This window comes from Cavia porcellus, unplaced genomic scaffold (genome assembly GCF_034190915.1).
Source record: "Cavia porcellus strain 051 isolate PalLab524CR breed Dunkin Hartley unplaced genomic scaffold, mCavPor4.1 scaffold_1, whole genome shotgun sequence".
NCBI lineage: Eukaryota > Metazoa > Chordata > Mammalia > Rodentia > Caviidae > Cavia > Cavia porcellus.
The window spans coordinates 188,130,044-188,151,254 of record NW_026947484.1 but is presented as its reverse complement, the minus strand read 5'-3'; the positions used below and the strand labels follow the sequence as shown (position 1 = coordinate 188,151,254).

The 21,211-nt window shown below is 42.6% G+C and overlaps 2 protein-coding genes across 2 annotated transcripts; one reads left to right on the top strand and one right to left on the bottom strand.

Annotated features, from left to right (window-relative positions):
- Positions 1 to 2,231: 2,231 nt before the first annotated feature.
- On the bottom strand, positions 2,232 to 5,973 carry Alg2 (ALG2 alpha-1,3/1,6-mannosyltransferase). The gene is made up of 2 exons (XM_003470725.5): positions 5,526 to 5,973; positions 2,232 to 3,353 (listed from the first exon to the last, which is right to left on the bottom strand). Exons 1-2 carry the CDS (start codon positions 5,871 to 5,873, stop codon positions 2,448 to 2,450), a joined length of 1,254 nt encoding a protein of 417 aa, XP_003470773.1. The 5' UTR covers positions 5,874 to 5,973; the 3' UTR covers positions 2,232 to 2,447.
- Positions 5,974 to 6,069: 96 nt separating this feature from the next.
- On the top strand, positions 6,070 to 14,560 carry Sec61b (SEC61 translocon subunit beta). The gene is made up of 4 exons (XM_003470891.5): positions 6,070 to 6,345; positions 6,502 to 6,599; positions 11,136 to 11,237; positions 14,279 to 14,560. Exons 1-4 carry the CDS (start codon positions 6,085 to 6,087, stop codon positions 14,364 to 14,366), a joined length of 549 nt encoding a protein of 182 aa, XP_003470939.2. The 5' UTR covers positions 6,070 to 6,084; the 3' UTR covers positions 14,367 to 14,560.
- Positions 14,561 to 21,211: the final 6,651 nt, after the last annotated feature.

Below are 21,211 nucleotides of genomic sequence, written 5' to 3'. Positions count from 1 at the left end.
AATCTTTTTAAAAATTTGTTTTTAACTGACCCATGAAAATTGTACATTTTTATGGCATACCGTGTGGTTTTGATACAGGTCTGCATTCTATAATTAACGAACTAGTATAGTTAGGATACCATCACCTCTTACATTTATCATTTCTTTGTGGGCAAAACATTTAAAATATTTTCTCCTAGGCATTTTGAAATATTCAATACAGTATTGCTAAGCACAGCGGTCACACTGTGCTTATCTACCGCCCACCCTTCTATCTGTATCTCACTGTACCTGCGGACACATTAGCAGGCCTCTCCCTCGCCCCTCCGCTCACTATCCCTCCCAGCCTCTAGGAATCACTGTTCAACTCTCCCTCTAAGTCAGTTCTTTAGGTTCCAGGAGTGAGATGAAGTACTTTTTCTTTCGGTGCCTGGTTTATTTTTTCACCCCAGGTTGATCCATGTTGCCCAAACAGTTTATTGTTGAAGAAAACCCTTTAACTTCTAGGATATTACTAATAGAAAAGTAACTTCTGGAATATCAGAAAGCCCCAATGGATAAATGAAAGTTCCAAACCATTCCTTCACTATAAATACCCCTCCATCCCATTCTGACTGGGACACAGCTGCTGGCTCCAAGTAGCCCCTTCCCTCAGGAGTCAACGTGCAAAATTCTACCCTCCTCTCCATCTAAGGGCTGCTATGTTTAACCAAGGACAGGCAAGAGACTGCCATAGGCAGAGTCCCCACCTCCTAACCAGCAGGAGGGCAAGCTGTCCGGAGGTTGGTAACCTCACAGTGCACAGAGTACAGAAAACTGAAGTGAGGAGTGAAGGAGCAAGGAGTCCAACATGGAAGGAGACAAGAGGTCCTTAACAAAAGCAGAGATGATGGGAGGGAGGAGGTTCGGCAAGAAGAGGGCTACAGTAGTTCTTCTAAGGTCCCTTCCTCTTTCTGGGCCTGTTATCCATCTGTGCATGAGAAACTTAGGTAGGGTGACCACTGAGGTGCCAGCCGGCTGACTGGCTTTGATTCTGCAGGCTGGAAATGCAAATTATGAAGGCCATATGGCAGTTAGCGGCCCTACCACAGGCAGACAGAGAATGGTTGATTGGGTGGGTAGAGTTGGGGTGTTGTTTAGGTGTCTCATGTTCTTCAGAGATGGCAGAACAAAATAGTGGGTGTAACAGCATCTAACACAGGTTAATGTGGCAAATCTTTTGTGAGAGGCATCCATAGTACAAATGAAAAGAACCTGAGTTAGACACCGAGAAACAAGCCTTAAACAAGATATATTACAGGTTAGATCTTCAGTGTCCCCCAAGGCCCATGTGTTTGACTTAGTCCTGAGTCCCAGGTGCTGCTGGGAAGTGGTGGAATTTATTATTGCACATGGAGCCTATGAGGTCACTGATGGCATTCTCCTGAAGAGGGTATTAGGACCTTGGTCTTTTCCTCCCTATAGTTCCTCGCTGCCAGAGGTGAACAGGTCTCTTTCACATGCTCCTGCCATGATGTACTGTGCTGCCACAGACCCAAAGCAACACGGTCAAGCGACCATGGACTGAAATCTCTGAAACTGAGCCAAAGTAAACTTCTCTCTTTTTAAGTTGATTATCCATTTGTCACAGGAACAGTGAGCCAATATAATGCATAGTGCATGTGTGGCAAGATTTTCTCTTCATGTCAACATTCACTTTAGTTTTCTGACTTCAGGTTAGGGTACCCTGTCTGACAGTACAAAAATAGGTCATGGAGGCTGTAACCTTTTACTGTTCCTTTCTATGCTAAATATCTTTTATTATCATGTTTAAGTGTGAGAAAATACAATAAATCTTTTACAAAAAATAAGCTAAGCACTCTTGCTATGAATCCAAGCAAAAGTCTGACTGACAAACATTGCACTAACATGACAGTGAACAGTGATTCTGGAAACTATGGAAACTCTGCTCTCATTATACTATCAAGTCAAATTAACAACTTTTTTTTTTTTTTTTGTCTTTTTCCTTTTTATCGGTACCGGGGATCAAATTCATGACTGCCTGCTTGCAAGGCAGGTGCTTATGCCGCTAAACTAAACCACCAGCCCCTAAATTAACAACTTTTTTTTCAGTGCTGGGCACTGAACAAAAGGCCTTGAAACACACTAGGCAAGTACTCTACCAAAAATCAACTTTTGATCATGATTTCCTTAAAACTATGAAAACCAGTTAAGACAGTATGATTCATAATTTATAGGCAAAGAAATGATAATCCAGAGAAAATAAAATTTACTGAACATCATAAGACTTGGAATGGTCATAGATATTAGTTTTTTGAAAAAATACACAGGAAGGTGTGGTATACAGGAAGGTAGTTCAGATTCGAGACTCAAGTTTATTTTTAAAACATCTCTTCTGGTATCAAAAATGGGTTTATAATCCATAAAAATAACATGAGTGAGTGTGGCACAAAGAACCTGGTAAGAGTCTATCCTACCAGCAGTTTTGTGACATACTGGTAGAGCTGTTCTCTAAATGCTTCACAGGAAAATTTCTCCATCACCCTGGCTCTTCCTGCCAGGCCCATCGTGGCTTTTAGGGATGGTTCATGGATGAATTTTTCTATTGCTTCTGAGAAGTGCACTGGGTCAGGCTCACACAGAAAGCCTGTGACACTGTGGACAATGGATTCCAAGGGGCCACCTGAATTGACAGCAATGACTGGACACTGCATGTACATGGCTTCGAGAGGGACGATGCCGAAGTGCTCATTGCTTGGTGTATACAGCACACACATACAGCCATGCAGGAGTGAGATTTTCTGTTTGTCTGAGAATGACCGCAAGAAGGTCACATACTGGTTAAGACCAGAGTGCTGGACCATTTTTTGCAATTCCTGATAGTGTTCCACATTTTCCTGGACTCTTTCATCGTAACCACCTGCTATGATCAGATGAACTTTCTCCCAGACTTGGGAAGTCAATCTTGCCCGCAGCTGCATGAGGGCTTCTAATGCCAAGTTCAGATTTTTCTTCCTTTCATATCTGTTAATAGAGAGGAACAGAAATTCTTTTCCCTTAGGGACAAGGTCATCAAGTTTTTCAGGAACAGCTGAATCAAAGCTGGTGACATTCAGAGATGGATAGAGAACTTCAGGGTCTATATGAGACAGGGACTTGAAAGTTTCCTTAAAAATTGCAGCTGTGAACTGGCTGTTAACCAAGATGCAATCTGCCATACCAGTAGTATATTCCTCTATCCAGTCAATGGGGGCCCTGTACAGCTGTTTAAGAAAAGAATCTCTCTTGGTGAGAAGCAGATCTGGGAAGTGACAGTAAAATAGGATCTTCTTAGGTCGCCTGGCCAGCTTGAACACAGGGATACAGGCAGATACCTAGCCAAAGTAAAATCAACAGCAGACAAAACTGTTAATTGAACTTCAATGGATCAGAAGCACAAGATACCCTCAATGCCTTGTGTGTGGGCACCACATGGGTAATGTCTACTTCTGCTCTGTATTCCGCTATGTCCAGAGCAGTGACTGGTGCAGAAGGCTAGCAGACATTTGCAGGACATGTGCTAAACATTTAAAACTTCAATACTACTGATTACCTCTTGAACAGTGTGGTCCAATAGAAATAAAATAAATATTTAATATTAAAGTTTTTCTCAGGGTTAAACTAATTTTAATGTTTTATTAAAACCTTCAAAATGTAATCACTACTAAAGTATCTTAATGAGATACTTTGTTTTTTTCATATTAAATCTTTAAAATCAGGCTTTTATTTTACAGTTGAGCATATCAGTTTAGTCTGCTCGTTTTAAGTATTCAACAGGCATCGTATTGGTCAGTACAGTTCTAGGATCTAGGTTCTCTTGAGGAACTAATAAAAGAACTATAATAGTCTAGACTCTGTAGTAAGATTTCCAAGATTTGGATTTTTGTTCTAAAGTTCTGTGATTGTGATCAAGTAATCTAATTCTCTCTGGGCTTCAATATATGTAACACAGTAACAATCATAGTTCGAAACACCACATAGTTTTTGTGACTATGAAATGTACTAATATGTGTAAAACTTTAAGTTTAACATATATTATGTGCTAAACATTAACCATAATGATTACTAAGTATACATTACAGGCAGGCAGTTCTAGAGGCTATACTAATTGGGAACCTTTACAAATCACATTACCACTTGTTCTTTTAAATAATACCCAAAGAAGTTCTGCTTTAGGAATACTAAGCAATTTACCCAAAGCTACATAAAACAGTGAGTGTGAAACTTGAATCCAGCACTTCTACTTCCAGGTCCTACCTTTTTTCTCCACCCAGTACATCTTAGCTGTTTCCTATTTACTGATGGACGCGTGCAGAATGTTTGGTAAATCTTTCTTTCTTTTTTTTGCAGGATGATGGAACCTAGGGCCTTTGCATTGAACCCCCACAATCCCCACCTATTTTTTGAGACAGTCTTGTTAAGTTGCTGTGTTGCCTATATTTAACTCAAACTTGCAATCTTCTTGGCGCAGTGGCTCAGAGGCTCAGAGTGCTGTAAATGCAGATGTGTGTCACTATACCCAGCTGAATGTCCACATTTCTTAAAAAGAAATGGCTTCCACTTAAGGAAATATGATTGAAAGTAGCGCAGAAGTTACAGTTTAACAGATACAAACGAAGGGGGCTGCTATTTCTACATATTGGTTTGGCAATGATTAAAATAGTAGGTAATATCCAGTGTGGACAAGAAGACAGGGAAAACTCTGGAAGGCAAATTTGGCAACTGCTGCTAACATTCCAAGTGAAACTACTCTTTGACTCACAACTTTATTTCTATGAATTTACTCAAATGATATGCTTGCAGAAGTATAAACAGAAAAGTGTAAGGATGTTCATGACAACATCGATCCATTCACACATGAAACTGGTTATAATGTTAGTGTTCTTTTATAATAATGCACGAATCATGATATGTTCAAAGTGTATTTCCTAGTTACAAGGAAATGAATCTCCTGAATTTTACTTCTGAATAAATGTTAGTTTTTAAAATTGAGGATTTGAAAAATAGCTAAGAAAAAAATCTAGAATATAGAGCAGACCCAGCTGAAAGTTATTTACCAAGGACTGTTCTCCATTGGGAGAGCTACGTTTTAACAGGGATGTGACATGCTTAGCTTTGGTGTTTTTTTATACAGGACGCTGTAATGAGTACTGGGGTGGCTTGGCTTGTGTATAACTTGGGAGTAATGTCAACAAAAATAATGGAAAAAGGAAACGCAACACACGAGTTTTTCAACGTAAAACATAACTGAGAACGACTTCTAATGCTAGCATTCTGAGTGCGAGCCCGGAAGTCTCATCTGCTTCAATTACACTATGACCCAGTTAAAGTGCAGATTTCGGGGCCCCATCTGAAAGCTCCCTAAACAGGGGACAGGCCGTGATCTGCAACTTCAGGATCCATGCTAAAATTCGAGTCTCACTTCAGTGGACTTCTGCAGGCCAATTCGGACCTTTCGGAATCTCAGATCGCAGAGGTCCTACCTCGGGGGACCCGAGACACCTCACCTGGTCGCACACCACCACGTCGAATTCCTCGTCAGCGAGGAACAGCACATACAGTGCCAGGAAGACCATGCGCACGTAGGCGCAGACGGCGGCGCCGCGTCCGCCCCAGCCCAAGCTACGGGGCAGCCAGTCCCCGGCGCAGCGCACCGGCAGCTCCCGGCTCTCTGCAAAGCAGTGGCCAGGGTCGTAGTGAGCCGTCCAGATCTTCACGCTACAGCCACGCGCCTGCAGCGCCAGGGCGGCGTCCAGCACCAACCTCTCGGCACCGCCCACGCCCAGGTCTGGGTGCAGGAACAGCACTGACGGGTTGGTACCAGCATTTGGATGTGGGCCTTGCCTCTCGCCCATGACTCTGGAGCCGCGGCCCAGTGCCGCGCCTCACGGGGCTACCGCAAGCTCCGCCCGCAGAGCCCTGCTGGATGCTGAGGGTCGACACCGCCCGACTGCGCATGCGTCAATTAGGCCACATCAGCGCAAATCTATGGGGGCTTAGTAGCTGCCCAATAAAATTTATCGCCTGATCTAGCCTATAGCCTCCTTTTGGGAGTGATCGAGTCATATGAAGGACAGCGTGATCGAAAGAAATGAGACAAACATTTTGTATTTTCTACTCAGTGGCTGGTCAAGTGGTTTTTTTTTTAAAGCAGAATTTCTACAGGCATATTGTGAGACAACCCAAGGGCCCCGGAGTCAGCGAGGACCTTGCCAGCGGGTCTGGGGGCGGGGCCTGGGCTATTCTCTCCAGGCGCGAGTCTTCTTTTGCCGGGCAGACTTTCAGTGGTCAGCTGTAGTACCTTGCGTTTCTCCGTCCTCCAGCATGGTATCAGCCTTCCCGTTTTGGTCCCTCTCAACTCCTGCCTTGTGTTTTACCTGCTCTGTTGGGCTGCCTTGTTTCTCTAGCTTTTCGTGCGGGTGCTTGGGGGTTCGGGAGCGAGGCCGCGACGCTCACAGTCTGTCTGTTTCTCCCCTCCTACAGCCGGGTCCGACTCCCAGTGGCACTAACGTGGGCTCCTCGGGGCGTTCTCCCAGCAAAGCAGTTGCCGCTCGGGCGGCGGGATCCACAGTCCGGCAGCGGTAAGGGTCCCCATGGCTCGCTGGGTTGCAGACTTGGAGAGATAGGGTCCAACGATTCTCTGATCCAGGAAAGGAGACCCCAGGACCTCAATCACAAGGGCAAGATGAACACTGAGGTGACGTGGCCATGGTGGTGGTGGGGGCATCATTTTCTTCTCTTTGCAGTTTCGTGCTTCTTAAAAAAGAAGATTAAGCGGGACAGCCAGAGACAATTTACGTCGTTAAGCTGGTGTCTCTGGATCTGAGCTTTGCCTTCTTCCACCAACAAGTACTGTGCACGCTCAACTTAACATAATTTTCCTGACACACCTTAGCTTCCCCTTTCCAAAGTATGTCCTGTTTCCAGATGGTACTGCTACACACTTACACAAAACCAGAACTTTCAGCGGCATCTTATATTTCTTAATCCCCAGTCATATGCCATACATTAAATTTTGCAGGAAGACCTTTTCACGAGTGTTTTTCCTTCTCCATTTCTGCTGCCCTAGTTTACTTCTTTACTTTGCTTATCTACTTTTGTATTTGTTGCCTGTCTTCTGTTCAGGCAGTTTCTAGTCGATCCCCCAGTTAGCTGTTACTTTTGTGCTTTGTTTCTCTGTTAGATTCTTGTTGGCAAGTGTTAGAAGGGGATGTGAGGATCATGGCTGTTGGTGATCTTTCCAGTTTTACCTTGCTCCTTTCTGCTGTGATTAAGTAACAGTGAATTTACTAATGTTTTTCTGAACTCATCCCCACCCCCAGCCTGCCCTTTTCCTAATTCCTATTTATTTTCTAAGACAAAGCCTCGGGTTAATCGGCAGACAGCAGTAGCTGTTGGTCTTTGCTTTTGCTCCCAATAGCATTTTGTTCATATTATGAAGCCATTTATGTTTCCATATTTATCTCCTCTATTAGGCTTTGCTAGAGAAACTGCTTCAGTTCTGTCTTTCTGCGGTTCCTGTCATAAATCCTAATGCAGTAAATTATGAAGGAAGGAAGGAAATAAATAACCCTTTTGTTCTGGGATTTTTGAAGGATTTAGTAAGATTTTATTTAGAAGAGAAGGCTTTGAAGGAATGCATGAAAACTATCTTTAATAATCTGAAGAGAGTTTTTTTGGGTTGTTTTGGCTTAGGCTGGACTTGAACTTACTTTGTATCCCAGGCTGGCCTCAAATTTGTAGTGCTCCCCAGGATTACAAGATGAGGCTTTTCTTGTTGACTTCAATAGAAAATCTAAATTTCTGATCATAAATGTAAAACTGGTGATTTGAATATACATGAAATAGAACACAACTCAGAAGGAAATTGTAAACAACACTGTCAGAAATGATGTAAGTTATCTGGAATCATTATGGGTTTTCTGTCACTGAGATATTCCAGACAAGTGCATAAGGCTGTGATTTGGATTATATGGCCTTGGAATGCTTTCCTGTTGCTAGACTGAGATTCTCCATGGGAATTGTTTTTTACTATAGATGTATAGTTACTTAGAGGAATGGTTCTGGTTAAAGGGAAATGTTAGTACAGAGGCTTAAAGGTTTGTCCATGTGAGAATTTTTAAAGAAAATGAAAGCATATGTTTATGAGATGTAATCAAATAACTTACATAACACAAATGAAATAACCAATGACAAGGGAAACAATAGCTAGAGCTTTTAAAGTTAAAAGTATTGATAGCATCTTTAGGATTTAGTATGATAGAGCCAATGTAAATAGACATGCTATGGTTGCACATACTGAGAGACCCTCAGTATTTCTCTTCTAGAAGTTTGTGACTGGTTAAATATTATTTCATGAGTGTAATTTACGTATTAGGTTGTCCAAGAATATGTCCGTGCTTTGTATGCATAAATCTTTGAGAAAAAGTTGAAATTAGTGGTTAACAATAAAGCTGTGGATTATATAGTTGGAAGATTTGTTTTCCCTTTGCTGAATACCTTGGAGAAGAAACAGTAAGAGACAAAAGGTCAGGCTGGGTTGAGATTCTTGCCCTGCTTAACGTAGTGTGAAAGGAAGTTGCTATGAACATGAAAAGCACAGTGATGCATTATAAATGGCAAAACTGTGAAGTTCTGCTCAGTGTTCAAATAGAATGAATGGGAATTAGAGACATTAAGATGATGGAGTAATATACAGAATATTAAGATAGTCATCAAATAGTTACTAAGGGTCTCCTACATGCCAAGCACTGCCTAAGATTAAAGGCTGTATCTGTAAACAACTTAGGCAAGGTTTGACCTCATTCCGTGAACTTTATTCTAGTGTGGGAGACCATAAAAGGCAAATACTTAAGTAATGTAATTTCAGGAAGTAAGGGTTATACAGAAAAATATAGCCAGGTAGGGAATCAAGAATGTTGGGGGCAGGGTAAGTGTTGGTAAGTGTTTTAAATAGGGTGTTGAGGGTGGGTGACATTCGAGTAGAGAACTAAGAGAAGGAAGCAAATCGTACAGTGGTCTGGGCAGGAATAGCCTTCTTAGGCAACAGAAATAGTTAAGTGTAAAGACTAAGGTCACTGAGCGTGGCTTGTACAAGGAACATCCAGAAAGCCAGTGTGCTAGAATGAAGTGTAAACGATCAAGTCTGAACATCTGTTTGTTAACTTATAGGAAGACATATTGGCCAGAAAGAAAGGATGAAATAGACCTTTGGTTTTCAGATTCACTGCCTGTGCGCTAGCAAAGGTGAAAAGTCCAAAAAGGCCACATTAATTCCACTGCAGATTCTGTAATTCCAACTTGAAAGACAGGAACTGGAGTCCAGAAAATATAGTAGTGGCAAGTACTTGGGTCAGCGGATGACCTAGCATGTTGGCACTAGATTTATCTTCTAACTCAAGTTCCTTTTTATGAAGAAGGAAGAAAATTGAAAAATTTAGGTTGCCTACCCCATAGATTAAACGTATGTGTATCTCTGTATGTAGCTTTCTAGGTGCACAAGTTACTCTAAATCCCTGTACAATTATATTTGCTATTTACAATCAATTTTCCCTTAGAAACAGCCATATGTCTGAAATATAATCTTTGTAGTACAGTAGACAGACCCAAATTATTGTCCCCCTGATAAAAGTACTCTTGTGAGCACTGTCTTCTGACTGGAACCCAAACTAAAACCAAGACTCCACCCTTCCACTTACTTGGCAGGCAGGTTCCCTGGGTTGTAGCCAGTGCTTCTTGTATTTGGAATGGTGCAAAAGCCATGGTCGGGTGTAGTGACCATTAGGACCAGAGTTGGGAGGAAAGAGAGAAGAGATGGCAGGGACTAAATTTTCATTTGGGTTTCTTCTCTCTGTGTTCTTCCTTTAAAAAAAATCCAGCACCCCATGCTTCCTAGAATGGAACTCTGTGGGAAGGCATATTGGTATCTAATTGCTAGTAGGGACAGTAATGGGACAGGACACTCTGTTTCTTCTTTCTCCTCATTTAGGGCTTTGGGTTGGTGATGAATGGGCTGAAGAAGGTTCTAGACTTTTCCCTGCTGCCTGCTGCTTTCTTGCACACTGTGTGCTGTATGTAGCACAGGGGTGAGCCAAGCTGCCGAGGTTAGGGTAGTACCTTGTGATAGGCTAGTAGCTAGGGGAGGTTCCCAGTGACTGAGGACTTCTAGAGGGAAGGAAAGGGTTCCCTAGGCTGCTTCCTGGTCAGCAGGGTCAGTGCCATGCTGTCACTTGGCTTCTGCCTGCCAGAGCTGCATGGATCACACAGCTCATTCATGAATTTTGATCTTTTTGCAAAGCACACATTCTGGTTGGGTGTTTTCTGCATTTTTTCCTATCTTGCCTCTCTCTAAGATCTGTGATTATTGTAACAAAATAGCAAAAAGATTACTGTATGAAGCATTTCTTTATAAAATACATATTCCATTTCTGGTACTCATACATAATTAAGGCTTAATGTATTTTGTCTCTTGCTATAAACACAGTAATTTAAAGATGTCTTTTAAAGTAGTCATTTTAAGATTGGCTTGTGTAGATTCAGGGCATTTTTAAACAGGCATTTTACGTGCCTTCACAGAACCACAGGTGGAAAGAAACTGAAATGTCCAAGTGAGGAGACCGGATGTTGTGGGCAGTCCATGGGCTCTGAGTCAGAACTGGGTCCACGTTGCACTTGGCCACCTTCTAGTCGTGTGGTCTTAAGAAACGTTGCGTAGACAAAAAAAAAAAAAAGGGCGGGGCTGGGGATTTAGCTCAGCAGCATAAGCGCCTGCCTTGCAAGCAGGCAGTCGGGTGGGTTCGATACCCGGTACCGATAAAAAGGAAAAAGACAAAAAAAAAAAAAAAAAAAAAGAAACGTTGCGTAACTTTTGCTGAGTGCAATTTTCCTCATACATGAAATGGGAAATGGGAACTACTTCTCAAGTCTACTGTGTGCATCGGCATTTAATAGATCCTGCACAGTACTAGACCTGTGGAGTAAAAGCAAGAATTTGAATCTGTACCACCAATGAAATTTTTCCTTACTGATTCTTTAACCATGCAACGGTAGCACGTGTTATAGTGCTGTTATAAGGATTCATGAGGAAAGGTTGTAGGTAATGTTTTCCTCTCTTTCAGGAAAAATGCCAGCTGTGGAACCAGGAGCGCGGGCCGCACGACCTCAGCAGGCACTGGGGGGATGTGGCGATTTTACACGGAAGATTCACCGGGGCTCAAGGTGTAAGTCTTGGACCAGGCCTGTGTGTCTGTCCACTGTGACACGGCATGGCCGTGAGTTAGTCTCTGCTGAGGCTGGTTCTTGTTTCTATGAGATGGACAGTAAGTGGCTGCTGACTTGTGCCAGGTGGGCTGGGTTTAGCGTGCTTGTTCGCCAGCTAATTAGAAAGGTCAGGGCCTGAGTGACATCTCTTTTTACAGTGAGAGGAGAGGAAGGAAGGAAGGTCTTTGGTAGCTGTGTCAGAGTAAGTGATGGGAACAGAGAGAACTGGAGGGAACACTGCTTAATTAGATGAAATTGTTCTTCATTTGGTGTTCTTGCCCCACAGTGAGAAATAGGAGCGCTATCTGAATAGGAATTGGGTGATTTTTCAGAGTTCTCCTAGAGGCATAAGCTGATATTATTACAGCCTGATGGAAGTTTTTCAATTAGTCTGTGTTATCACAGCTCTGGCCTGCTTGCCTTGGGAGGGTAGTGAGTGGACTGAGGAGGGTGAGCATGCCACTTCCCAAGTTCCTAGGCCTGCAAGTGCTTGTGTGGTGGGGCGTGGCCACCCAGGGGCCCTGTCCCGTGCCAGGCTCCCCTCATTTGCCATTCTGCTACCCTTGTAGACCTAATCCCACGGGTTTCTGATCAGAGCAGGCTCCAGCACAGCACTGCTCACAGCTGTTCCCCAGCTCAACCCAGCGGCTAAGACTCAAACTAATAATAGCACATCTCATTTTCTTACTTACATAGTACTTGGTTTTTGGCAAAGTTTTTTTTTTTTTGCATTTTGAGACAGAGTCTCGCTATTCCGGCTGGCCTTGGGCTCATTCTGTAGTCCAGGCTGGTCTCAAACTTGCCACGAACCTGCCTCAGCCTCCCTACCTCAACCTTCTGGGTCCTGGGATTAAAGTAGTGCACCACCATGCCCGACCTTGCAGAGAACTTTAATAGCTGTTTTCTAGTTTGATTGCCTCAGCAATCTTTTGAGGTGGGAGATACTTCATCTGTAGGCACAGAGACTCAGCTTTGGAAAGGCAGAGTGATGTGCTTAGAGACAAACAGCATGGGATGAAACCAGTTATTTTATGTAGTAAGTCTTACGCTGTTTCCCTACTGTCTGATTTGACTTGGGTTATAAGATTTTATGAAAGCTTCCCTAGAGTCCTTGAAATTTTTTTTTTATTCATTCATTGATATTTTTTAAATTGGAGACAGAAGGATGGATTTGGGAAGTAGTTTTGGGACTGGTGGTGTGTGCATTGGTGCTGGTGTGACTGACAACTTGTTGGTCTTTGTTAGAGGTGATTAATTCCCTTGCCCTTTGCGATATCCAGGGCTTGTTTTAAGCCCTTCTAGAGAAGATACGAGAAAACCATTCTTCTGTGGGTGGGTCTGACTTTTGCCTGCTTCAGGCTTCCTGCTGTTGCACAGCTTGCCTGTGGATGTATAGATTTAGGTTCAGAGAGGCAAAGAGGCCGCCACAGCTCAGTCCCAGGAGTCACTGCGCTTGCAGGGTCATAAACCCCATTCTCATCACCTCAGAGGTGGGTGTTTGAGGTGGAAGACACAACTGGAAATTCTCAACTAAAATCCGTATTTTAGAGCAGGCCAGCAATGTCTGAGAACCTATTTTTGGCTTTTTCTAGGAGTTCAGAATTTTTTTCAGGTTGGTAATATTTCCTGAGTGCTAACTGTAAGCCCGCATTGCGTATGTATCAGTGTACTTAATCCCTCCTATGAGAGAGACGCTGTGATTATTCCTACTGTGTAGTTAAGGACACAGATTGGGGAAAGTAGGGGGCCACAGTGTCAGCTGTGCATGAGTTGGTTTCCAGACGCCAGCATACAACTCTGATAGCTGAGGTCTTAGCTCTGCTCTGGGCTGATGTTGCTATGACGTTGCCTTAAAGTAAGAGAGTAGGGTCAAGTGCAGTGTGATGATTTCTTCCCTGTTTGTCTAAATTTGTTTATTCCCTTAAATGTAAAATTCTTGGAAGAACAAAGAAGTAGCAGTATAACGAAGAGACTAATCTCTGCCTCATTTTTGTCCAGTCGTGATCTCCGTTAGCCCTACCGCCTTGGTAGGAGTTGCTCTACTGCCTTGATGATTATAAAGATTCCTCTTCCCTGGTTGTATGTGGGAGGTGAAATGAAATAGCTTGACTTCTCTAAAGTTAATATGGGCAAGGAGAGTCAGACAGATGGTGCCTGAAGTAAAACGCTCAAGGGATTCCTGTGACTTTGAGAAACCCAGTACTGCCTGGTGTGGTGGTGCACACCTGTAATCTCAGCACTTGGGAGGCTGAGGCAGGAAGCTCACTGTGAGTTCCAGGCTAGGCTGAGCTACAAAGTGAGTTCAAGACTAGCCTGAACTGCATGGTGAGACCCTGTCTCAAGACAAGCAAAACAAAACAAAACCAAGACAAACAAAATCCATATACCAGTTAGAAGTGCGAAAGCATTTGTTTTAGTTAAGGGCAGGTGAGCAAAATCTATTTTTTTCCTACACTAAACCCCTAAGTCAGACAGCAGCGTGTAGCCTAAAATGTTTGCTCTTTGATGATGAGAGCCTTGAGGCAGGAAAATGAACAGTTTGTGTGGAATTGGAAAACCGAAGTTTAGATCTCTCCTTTCTACTCTGGCTGTGTGTTTGTAGGCAAGTAATGATCCCATTGAGCCTTAATTGCTTATGTATAAAATGAGATTAATATTTGTCTTACCTCTGTCACGAATTTGTAGTACAGATCAGATGGAATCTAAGAAATATTTTATAAATTATATTATCTCTGAAACATCAGACCATTTCATTTGTATTTATTTTGGTATGTTTGACTAAAAAATAAGAACTCCTTTCTAAACACAAACAGTGCTGTTATGACACTCTTAAAATAACCACAATAATAGATTTTGGAATATTTTCAGATGATGTAAATAATGTTCCTGGATGTCTGAGTGCTTCTTCCTTCCCTTCCCTTTGCCCCTAGGCAACTCTTTAGTATTAAATATAATAATATATTATTACTAATGTAATCAGGCCTTCTCTTCTCATTTCTAGTGGCCCTGTTCCAGTATTGGTTATGAGTCTTCTGTTCATCGCTGCTGTATTTATGTTGCACATTTGGGGCAAGTACACTCGTTCGTAGATTCGGCTACATCCATCTGTCATCTAAAGAAGAAGGAAAAAATTCAACATATCTTGGACCAAAAGTATAGTGAATTTTCTCTTCATGAGAAAGAAATTTTCTGTAAGCTTATTGTTTTACAGGGAACTTCACAAGAATTGATTTTGAAGAATCTTGGTTTTTTTCTATAACTAATAAACTTTTTAATTCATTTATACCAAGTCTGATTGCTGGTGCTCTCCTGCTAGGGCCCTAGTCTTCGTTGACTTCAGGCCTGCAGGTAAACATATGGAAAATTTGTCTTGTGGAGATTGTGTTCTATGTTTTGATTGGCAGTTACTCATCTAACCAAAGTCATCAAATGATGATAACCAAGTCATCAAATCCAAGAACCTGTAATTGGCCTTGGCTTGTTTCTTCAAGGAATTTCTGTCCTGTTGATTGTCATTTGGGTATTTTGTGGCTGTTAAGGAGAGTGCCTGTGACTCCCATCAGGCAGACTGTTCTCAGAGGCAGTTGGTACCCAGGAGAATAGTCAAATCAGAAACCATTCTGCTTTTTGTCGCTAAAACCTTAGATAATATTTTGCCTCTTCTTTCTCCCACTCTGAGTGCATACCATGACTTTCTATCCTTTTGTCTTTTATTCTGAGCCTTTTTAGAAAGAATTCATTTGATAAATTGGATTTATTAAATAAATTAAATAAATAAAATTTTGTCTTGAAAATTAAAGGTCTTTGTAATCAAGGTGCGATACTAACATTCAGTTGATACAATTCCAACTAAAACTAAAAGTTTTCGGTGTCATTTAGCCCATTCTGCCATGCCAGTGCAAGCATCCGGTTGTGTTAGTCCCTAGGAAATGCCAAAATTGCTCACATGAGAAGTGCACTACAGAACCTCAAGACTCCAAGCCAGAATTACCGAAGAGGAAGTGAGAGACCTGTCAAATGCCTCACTGTCCCTCACAATCACAAAGTGATGCATGTAAATTAAACATAGTTTAAAAGACATACGATTAAGCCTGTTTATGAAAAACAATTCTTTAAACAGTTAAACGCTTTTTTAAATCCTACCGGTAAAACCTCAGGTATGATTAAAATATTTGGTGACTGTCTAAATAAAATTCATTTCAGTAAAGGACACATTGCCATTAATTCCTCTTAAAATACTTCCCATCTCTTTGGACACACTGGGATGTCATTTTTGTCGCTTTCTGAAGCAGTCTGGGAATCCCCTTTTGTGTCTACGGGGTGTGATAAGTACAGGGACGCTGCTGTTGAGTGCTGTCCGATGGGAAGGCTCTTACATTATGTGTGTCCTCGTCTACCTGTTCACTGGACCTGGTACTGCATAACTACTGTCACTCCCCAAGGTAAAATGATGAAAAGTAAAAGGTTTGAATCAACTCAGGACATCAGGCAGCTCCACTACTGTAACTAAAGACAATGGCAGTGTATCTTCTATAATAAAAACCAAAACAACATTGAAAATTCACCCTGTTATACTGTATAGCTGTCCCAAAGTGTCAAACTTAATTGCCAAAGTACGTGTCTTTATGAAATATTTCCTGCCAGCGTGGTGTATGCCTGTATTCTCAGGACTTGGGAGACTGAGGCAAGAGGATCACCATGAGGTCAAGGCCAGCCTGGGTTAAGGCCAACTTGCACTACAAAGTGAGACACTGTCTCAAAAAAACAAAAATCAGCTCAAAATATTGGTGAGTGTACTCTTATAAATGCTAGCATGGCATTTTATTGGAAACAGTGATAACTAGTTTTCTTGGATCCTGCAATTTGCTTATTACTAAAAACAGGTGTCTTCACTTTTGAAATGCAGTTTTATTTGGGAGAAAAAGATGAGAGTATTTGTATAATGGAGTTTTCCCCTGCTATGCAGAGTGGTGGTACCAATAATACAAAGAAAGCATACTTTTAATTTGGAGGCGAAATCGTTGCTCTGTTGCTATGTGTGTGCCTGTGTGTGGGTGTGCCCAGGCCCTCCCCGCTGGGGAGCTGCTGCAGCCCCTGAGGGGAGCTCTTCAGGGTGGGGGATGCATTCTCTGGATCCAACTGTGTAGCCATGGTCTTTAGTGGACAGATAGCCGAAGTGCATTGAATTTACTGAGCTGGTGATTTATAAGAAGATGCTAGCTTTTAGTGGCAGAACGAGAGGACGCTTCATTCAGCAGAAGGAACAGAAGGAAGATTGGGAGTTGGTTGTAAAGATTATAACATCTATTCTGTAGCTGTTTTTGGCTCGGTGATACAATGCTAATACCATCGCCCAGAATCACAGTGTTCAAGCTGTTGCTTGCTTTTTTCCAATTTTTATTGTGATAAAATACACATAACATAAAATCTACCATCTTAACCATTTTAAATGAACAGTCGTGTGGTATTATTTACATCCACCACCATTCTTCACCTCCAGAACTCTTCTCTTTGCGAAGCTGAAACTCTGCCCATTAAATAATAACCCCCTTTCCCTGAGCGCCTGGCAGCTGCCATCCACTTTCTGTCTTTATGATTTTGTAAGTAGAATCATGACGTATTTGTCTTTTTGTAACCTGCTTATCCCAATTAACATAATGTCCTCAAGATTCATCTGTGCTTTAGCATGCCAGAGTTCCTTTTTTCTTGAAGCTGAAAAATAGTTTCATTATACAAATATACCACATTTGTGCTTCCTTTTTTTTTTTTTTTTTTAAAAGATCGGTATTCCTAGGCTGCTGTTTCCTGAGTCCTAGGGGACTGTGAGCTATTTAGAGTAATCCCAGAAGGCTAAGAAATTAGGTCTTTACCTGAGTTAAGGTCTCCTTGGCCCGTATCTTCCATTCCCCTCTTACTGCAGGACGTAATTCTAACTACATCTCACGGTCAGCTGTGTAGATGCTCTAAGTGATTGAAAAAATGATTTAGCGCTATAATTGTGTGGGGCTAAGGCTTTGAAGAAACTGTGTAGGCCCCAATAGGGAAAGGGCCACAGTCCTTGAGCTGGAAAGACGAGGATTTCTGGGCCCTGGCGTTGGCCTGAATGTGTTGTAGGGAAGCTACAGGAAGAGAGCCTGTGCCTGGCAGAGGCTGAAACATCGTAGCTTCTGTTTTCACACCTGTCCTAGTCTAGACTCCATGTTTTACAGGTGCCAGGGCCCCCACAGGAAGAATTGAAAAAGACATTCTGAAATCGTGGCAATAAATGTTGGTATCAATTCAAACTAGTTGAAAGTATCTACAGAGTTGTTCAGTAGAAGATACCCGCCCAGCACAAAAAGCTTGTAAACAAATGCACCCATGTGCTTGGTTCCCACAAAGATGCCCAGTGGGAACTCCTGGGCCACTGTCCCTCTCTTTAATGCTGGAGGACGAGGGTTCAGGTCCAGGTGCAGTTTGCCTGGGTATACAACCAGGACTTCCAAACTCACTGAACTTTCTTTACTTCATCTTCTGGGCTCGGGAGTTTCCTGAATTGGATTCAACTGCTCGCCCTACAACATACCAGGGGTGGGGTGCTGAATAACTTGTTTCCCTTGTGTAGGTCCCACAGGGGTGAAAGTGTGGGTATGTTAATCCTCACCAGATGGAATCACATGAAAAAATGCTTTGTTAATTAGCTAACAGTTATGTGCTTACCAGTAACTTTAGCGATATGATTTCTTATTTAATCAAATTTAATGGGTTTGCTACTTACCCCATTTTATACAGCAAACAAACTCAAAGCTACTCAGCCAGTAAGTGGAAGAGCTGGGAGTTCATATCTTTGACTCACCCACTAACATCACATAGATGGGATTATCACAACAGTAGAGCCTAAACAACACTGAGGTTTTAGAATCTGCAGAGGGAGTTGGTTTCTCTCAGTTGTATGCTTTGCTGTAAGGCTCTTGTAGAAAAAGCACAGTGTTTATTCAATTAATGTCTGCTGAGCACTGGGTGCCATGCTTTTATAGTGAGATTTAGTGATGACCTGGTGAGAAAGTTACAGCTTTAAAGGGCTGGACATTTGAATGGCAGGATCCTTGTCCCATTTGACCAAATGTGACAGATGATAGATTATGGAGAAACCAGACAGTAACCAGACCTCTAAGCTCCCTGCCATTGTTAAAGTCGATAGTTGGAACCACAATTTGAGTTGGGGCCACAGGTTAGTATGTTCATGATGGATGAACAGAGGCAGCATGGACGATGAGACTGCCCTTCATTCTAGGAATGGTACACATATGCTCTCTTGTCCAACAGAGGGGACCAGGTGACTCTCAAGTTGTTTACCCACCTTGCTCCATCCTCTCCTGTCTCCTTCCTGCTCCCTGACATCTTGTTTGATGCCCTGCTAGTTTACATCCTGGTGGCATTACTTTGCTGAAGTTTTAAAGTCTATAAGAGAAAATTCCTGCTTGCTAAACCTCATCCCCAAGGCTGGGCATGTGGAACTGAGCAGGGTGGACTGTCCTTTCCAAAGTGTGGGTGACTTCTGAAGAACCAGTCAGGTGACACTGAAAGCCACGGTGTCTAAAGAGCCTGGGCTGTTGAACAGTCCCAAGTGCCCGTGTGAAAGCCAGCATCATTTCGCAGTGCTTGCGGTATTCTAAAACTGTAGACTGCTGCCGGAGGCCAAAGGTTCAAGTCCCTGCCCTGCCGCTTGGGGAGGAAGCAGTCCCTGCCTCTGGGGGCTGGTGAGCCTGTGTCAGGTGTTAGTTCTCATGTGCACACACACACAGGGCTTCTTTTTACTGAGACTGCAGACTTTCATGGCTTCTGTTGGACATACTTTCCCTTTTGGGAATGAAGGAAAATTCTTCTATTCTTGAGCCATTCATTTGTCAATTCTGCAAAATTGCATATAACTTTATAAATAGTTTAAAACACAGTTTTGTAAATAATATTCTAATTTTATTTTTAATTATAAATGTCAAGCATTCTGTTTGGGGGGGGTTTATGTGTCATTATACTTTGTCAGAAAGGAAAAATAGTATATTTTTAGCATGCTTTTATGAATAAATTTAATGTACTGGGGGGAAGAAAAGGAATGAAGAGCAAGTGTGTAACTTAATGATCCCTGGAAGTACGAGTTTCCTGACAGGGGAGACCCTCATACTCTGCTGTGCCTGCTCTTCCAGCCCCTCCCTCAAAATGCTGTGACAGGCAGGAAGCCGTGGCCTTGAGTTCTACCCACAGTCTCTTCTCTGAAAGAGAGCAGCTGATCCTACCAGAATTGAGTGCACTTCTGTGAGACAGAGGAAGGAGACATCAGCCTTGAACCTTCGTGTTGGTGCCATGCATCTTTTGCACTGTAGTGTGTGGTCTGTTACCCAGAGCGAAAGTAAACTTGGTTGAGCGTGGGTTGGCACTGTCACCAGCCTCCAGGGCTGGCCCAGGCTTGGTGGTCTGATCCAACTCACTGCTCTTCTGTATTTTTCCTTTTTTCTCCCTTCTTTTCTCTCCTCCCTTTCATCCTGACTATCTTCTCTTTTTAGCCTTCTGTTACCCTCTTCTGTTCATTTACTTATTAATTCTGTATCTCAAATATTCCTGGGTATTGTGCGTACAAAGTTGTATGCAAAGGAACACAGTTATCTACACAAAAGTTACTAAAAATTAATTCTGGTTTTGTGTTTTTCCGAGCTGTTGTAGTTGAATTGTGACCCCCCAGATCTAAGTATTGAAGTCCTGAGATCTCTAGGGTGGGCCCTTATCCCATATGTCTTGTGTCCTTTTAAGGCAGGTGAATGTGAACGCAGAGCCGTATGGGAGATTCACACATGACTCTGAGAACAACTGTCTGCTCTATAAATCGAGAAGCAGCACTTTCCCTCACCACTCTCAGAGGAACCGAACTACCAGCAGCTTGACTTTGGACTTCTAACCTCCAGAACTGAGACCATACATTTCTTTGTTACAGCAGCTCTAGCAAACTAATACGCAGATACTCTGAAGGGGAAATCAGTGACTCCCAGCAATGTTTCTGCAAAGGGCTCTTCCTGTTCTCTTGGTTCTTTTACATTCACAGCTGCTACACACATTCTTGATCTCTGCACTCTAAAATTTCTTTTCTCCCTCTTTTCTGGGTGATTTTTCTTTTCCTAATGCCTCCCCTCATTGAGAATCAAGAAATCCACTGCATTTGGACCCAGAGTTCCCTAAGCAACTTTCTGATGGCTGGTTTTGTGTTCTGTATATCCCACTCTTGAAAGGATAGGTATGTAAAATCTGAAAACAAGCATCTTGGGTCACTACTGTGTTTCCCTGGAAATAACTGGAAAATACCTTTGAAAACTAGAGACCAAAAATGCCAGCCCGATTGGCCTGTTCTTGGCTTACTTGCCATCATGATTCTCCTGCTGTTTCCAGCTGGGCCTTATTTTTGGGTAAAGAGGGTAGAAGTGTGTTTGCTCCTCTACAAATAGCAATCTGGCCTCTGTTTAAGCTTGAGGTGGGCATTATTTCTATTAGATTATTTAGCCGGAGACACGTACAATTCCAGGGGTAATGCAGAAAAACTCAGTTCCTCAGCTAAGACCAAGAAGACGACTTTGGTGAGTAGTAACTTCCTGGAAGGGAGTTTGGCTGTGACTAGTTTGCTTCACAGAACAGACAACCTTCGTACCACCACCGATAGAGTTCAGGCGTGAGGGTTTGCCACAGCCAGCTGGGGTTTGATGGAATACAGAGCAGCTTGGGGAGCCAGGTTCAAATTATCACTCACGTAGATCACTCTCTGTTTCTAGAAAAGTGGATGTGTGGCCATTGTGCTGAAAAGAAATACCACAACCAGGCCAACACTGCTATTTTTAGAAAGGCCTGTTTGCAAGGTTTACCCTTGGCTGGTGTCTGGAAATGTGGCATTTGAGCCATTTGCTTGATGAGGCTG

What these genes read in the sequence shown, in the direction of transcription:
- Sec61b (XM_003470891.5), top strand. Translation starts at nt 6,085, where the DNA reads ATGAAGGACAGCGTGATCGAAAGAAATGAGACAAACATTTTGTATTTT. An exon ending in GGATCCACAGTCCGGCAGCG is followed by an intron (nt 6,600 to 11,135) that starts GTAAGGGTCCCC and finishes CCTCTCTTTCAG; the next exon opens with GAAAAATGCCAGCTGTGGAA. An exon ending in GATTCACCGGGGCTCAAGGT is followed by an intron (nt 11,238 to 14,278) that starts GTAAGTCTTGGA and finishes TCTCATTTCTAG; the next exon opens with TGGCCCTGTTCCAGTATTGG.
- Alg2 (XM_003470725.5), bottom strand. Translation starts at nt 5,873, where the DNA reads ATGGGCGAGAGGCAAGGCCCACATCCAAATGCTGGTACCAACCCGTCA. An exon ending in ACGTGGTGGTGTGCGACCAG is followed by an intron (nt 3,354 to 5,525) that starts GTGAGGTGTCTC and finishes TACTTTGGCTAG; the next exon opens with GTATCTGCCTGTATCCCTGT.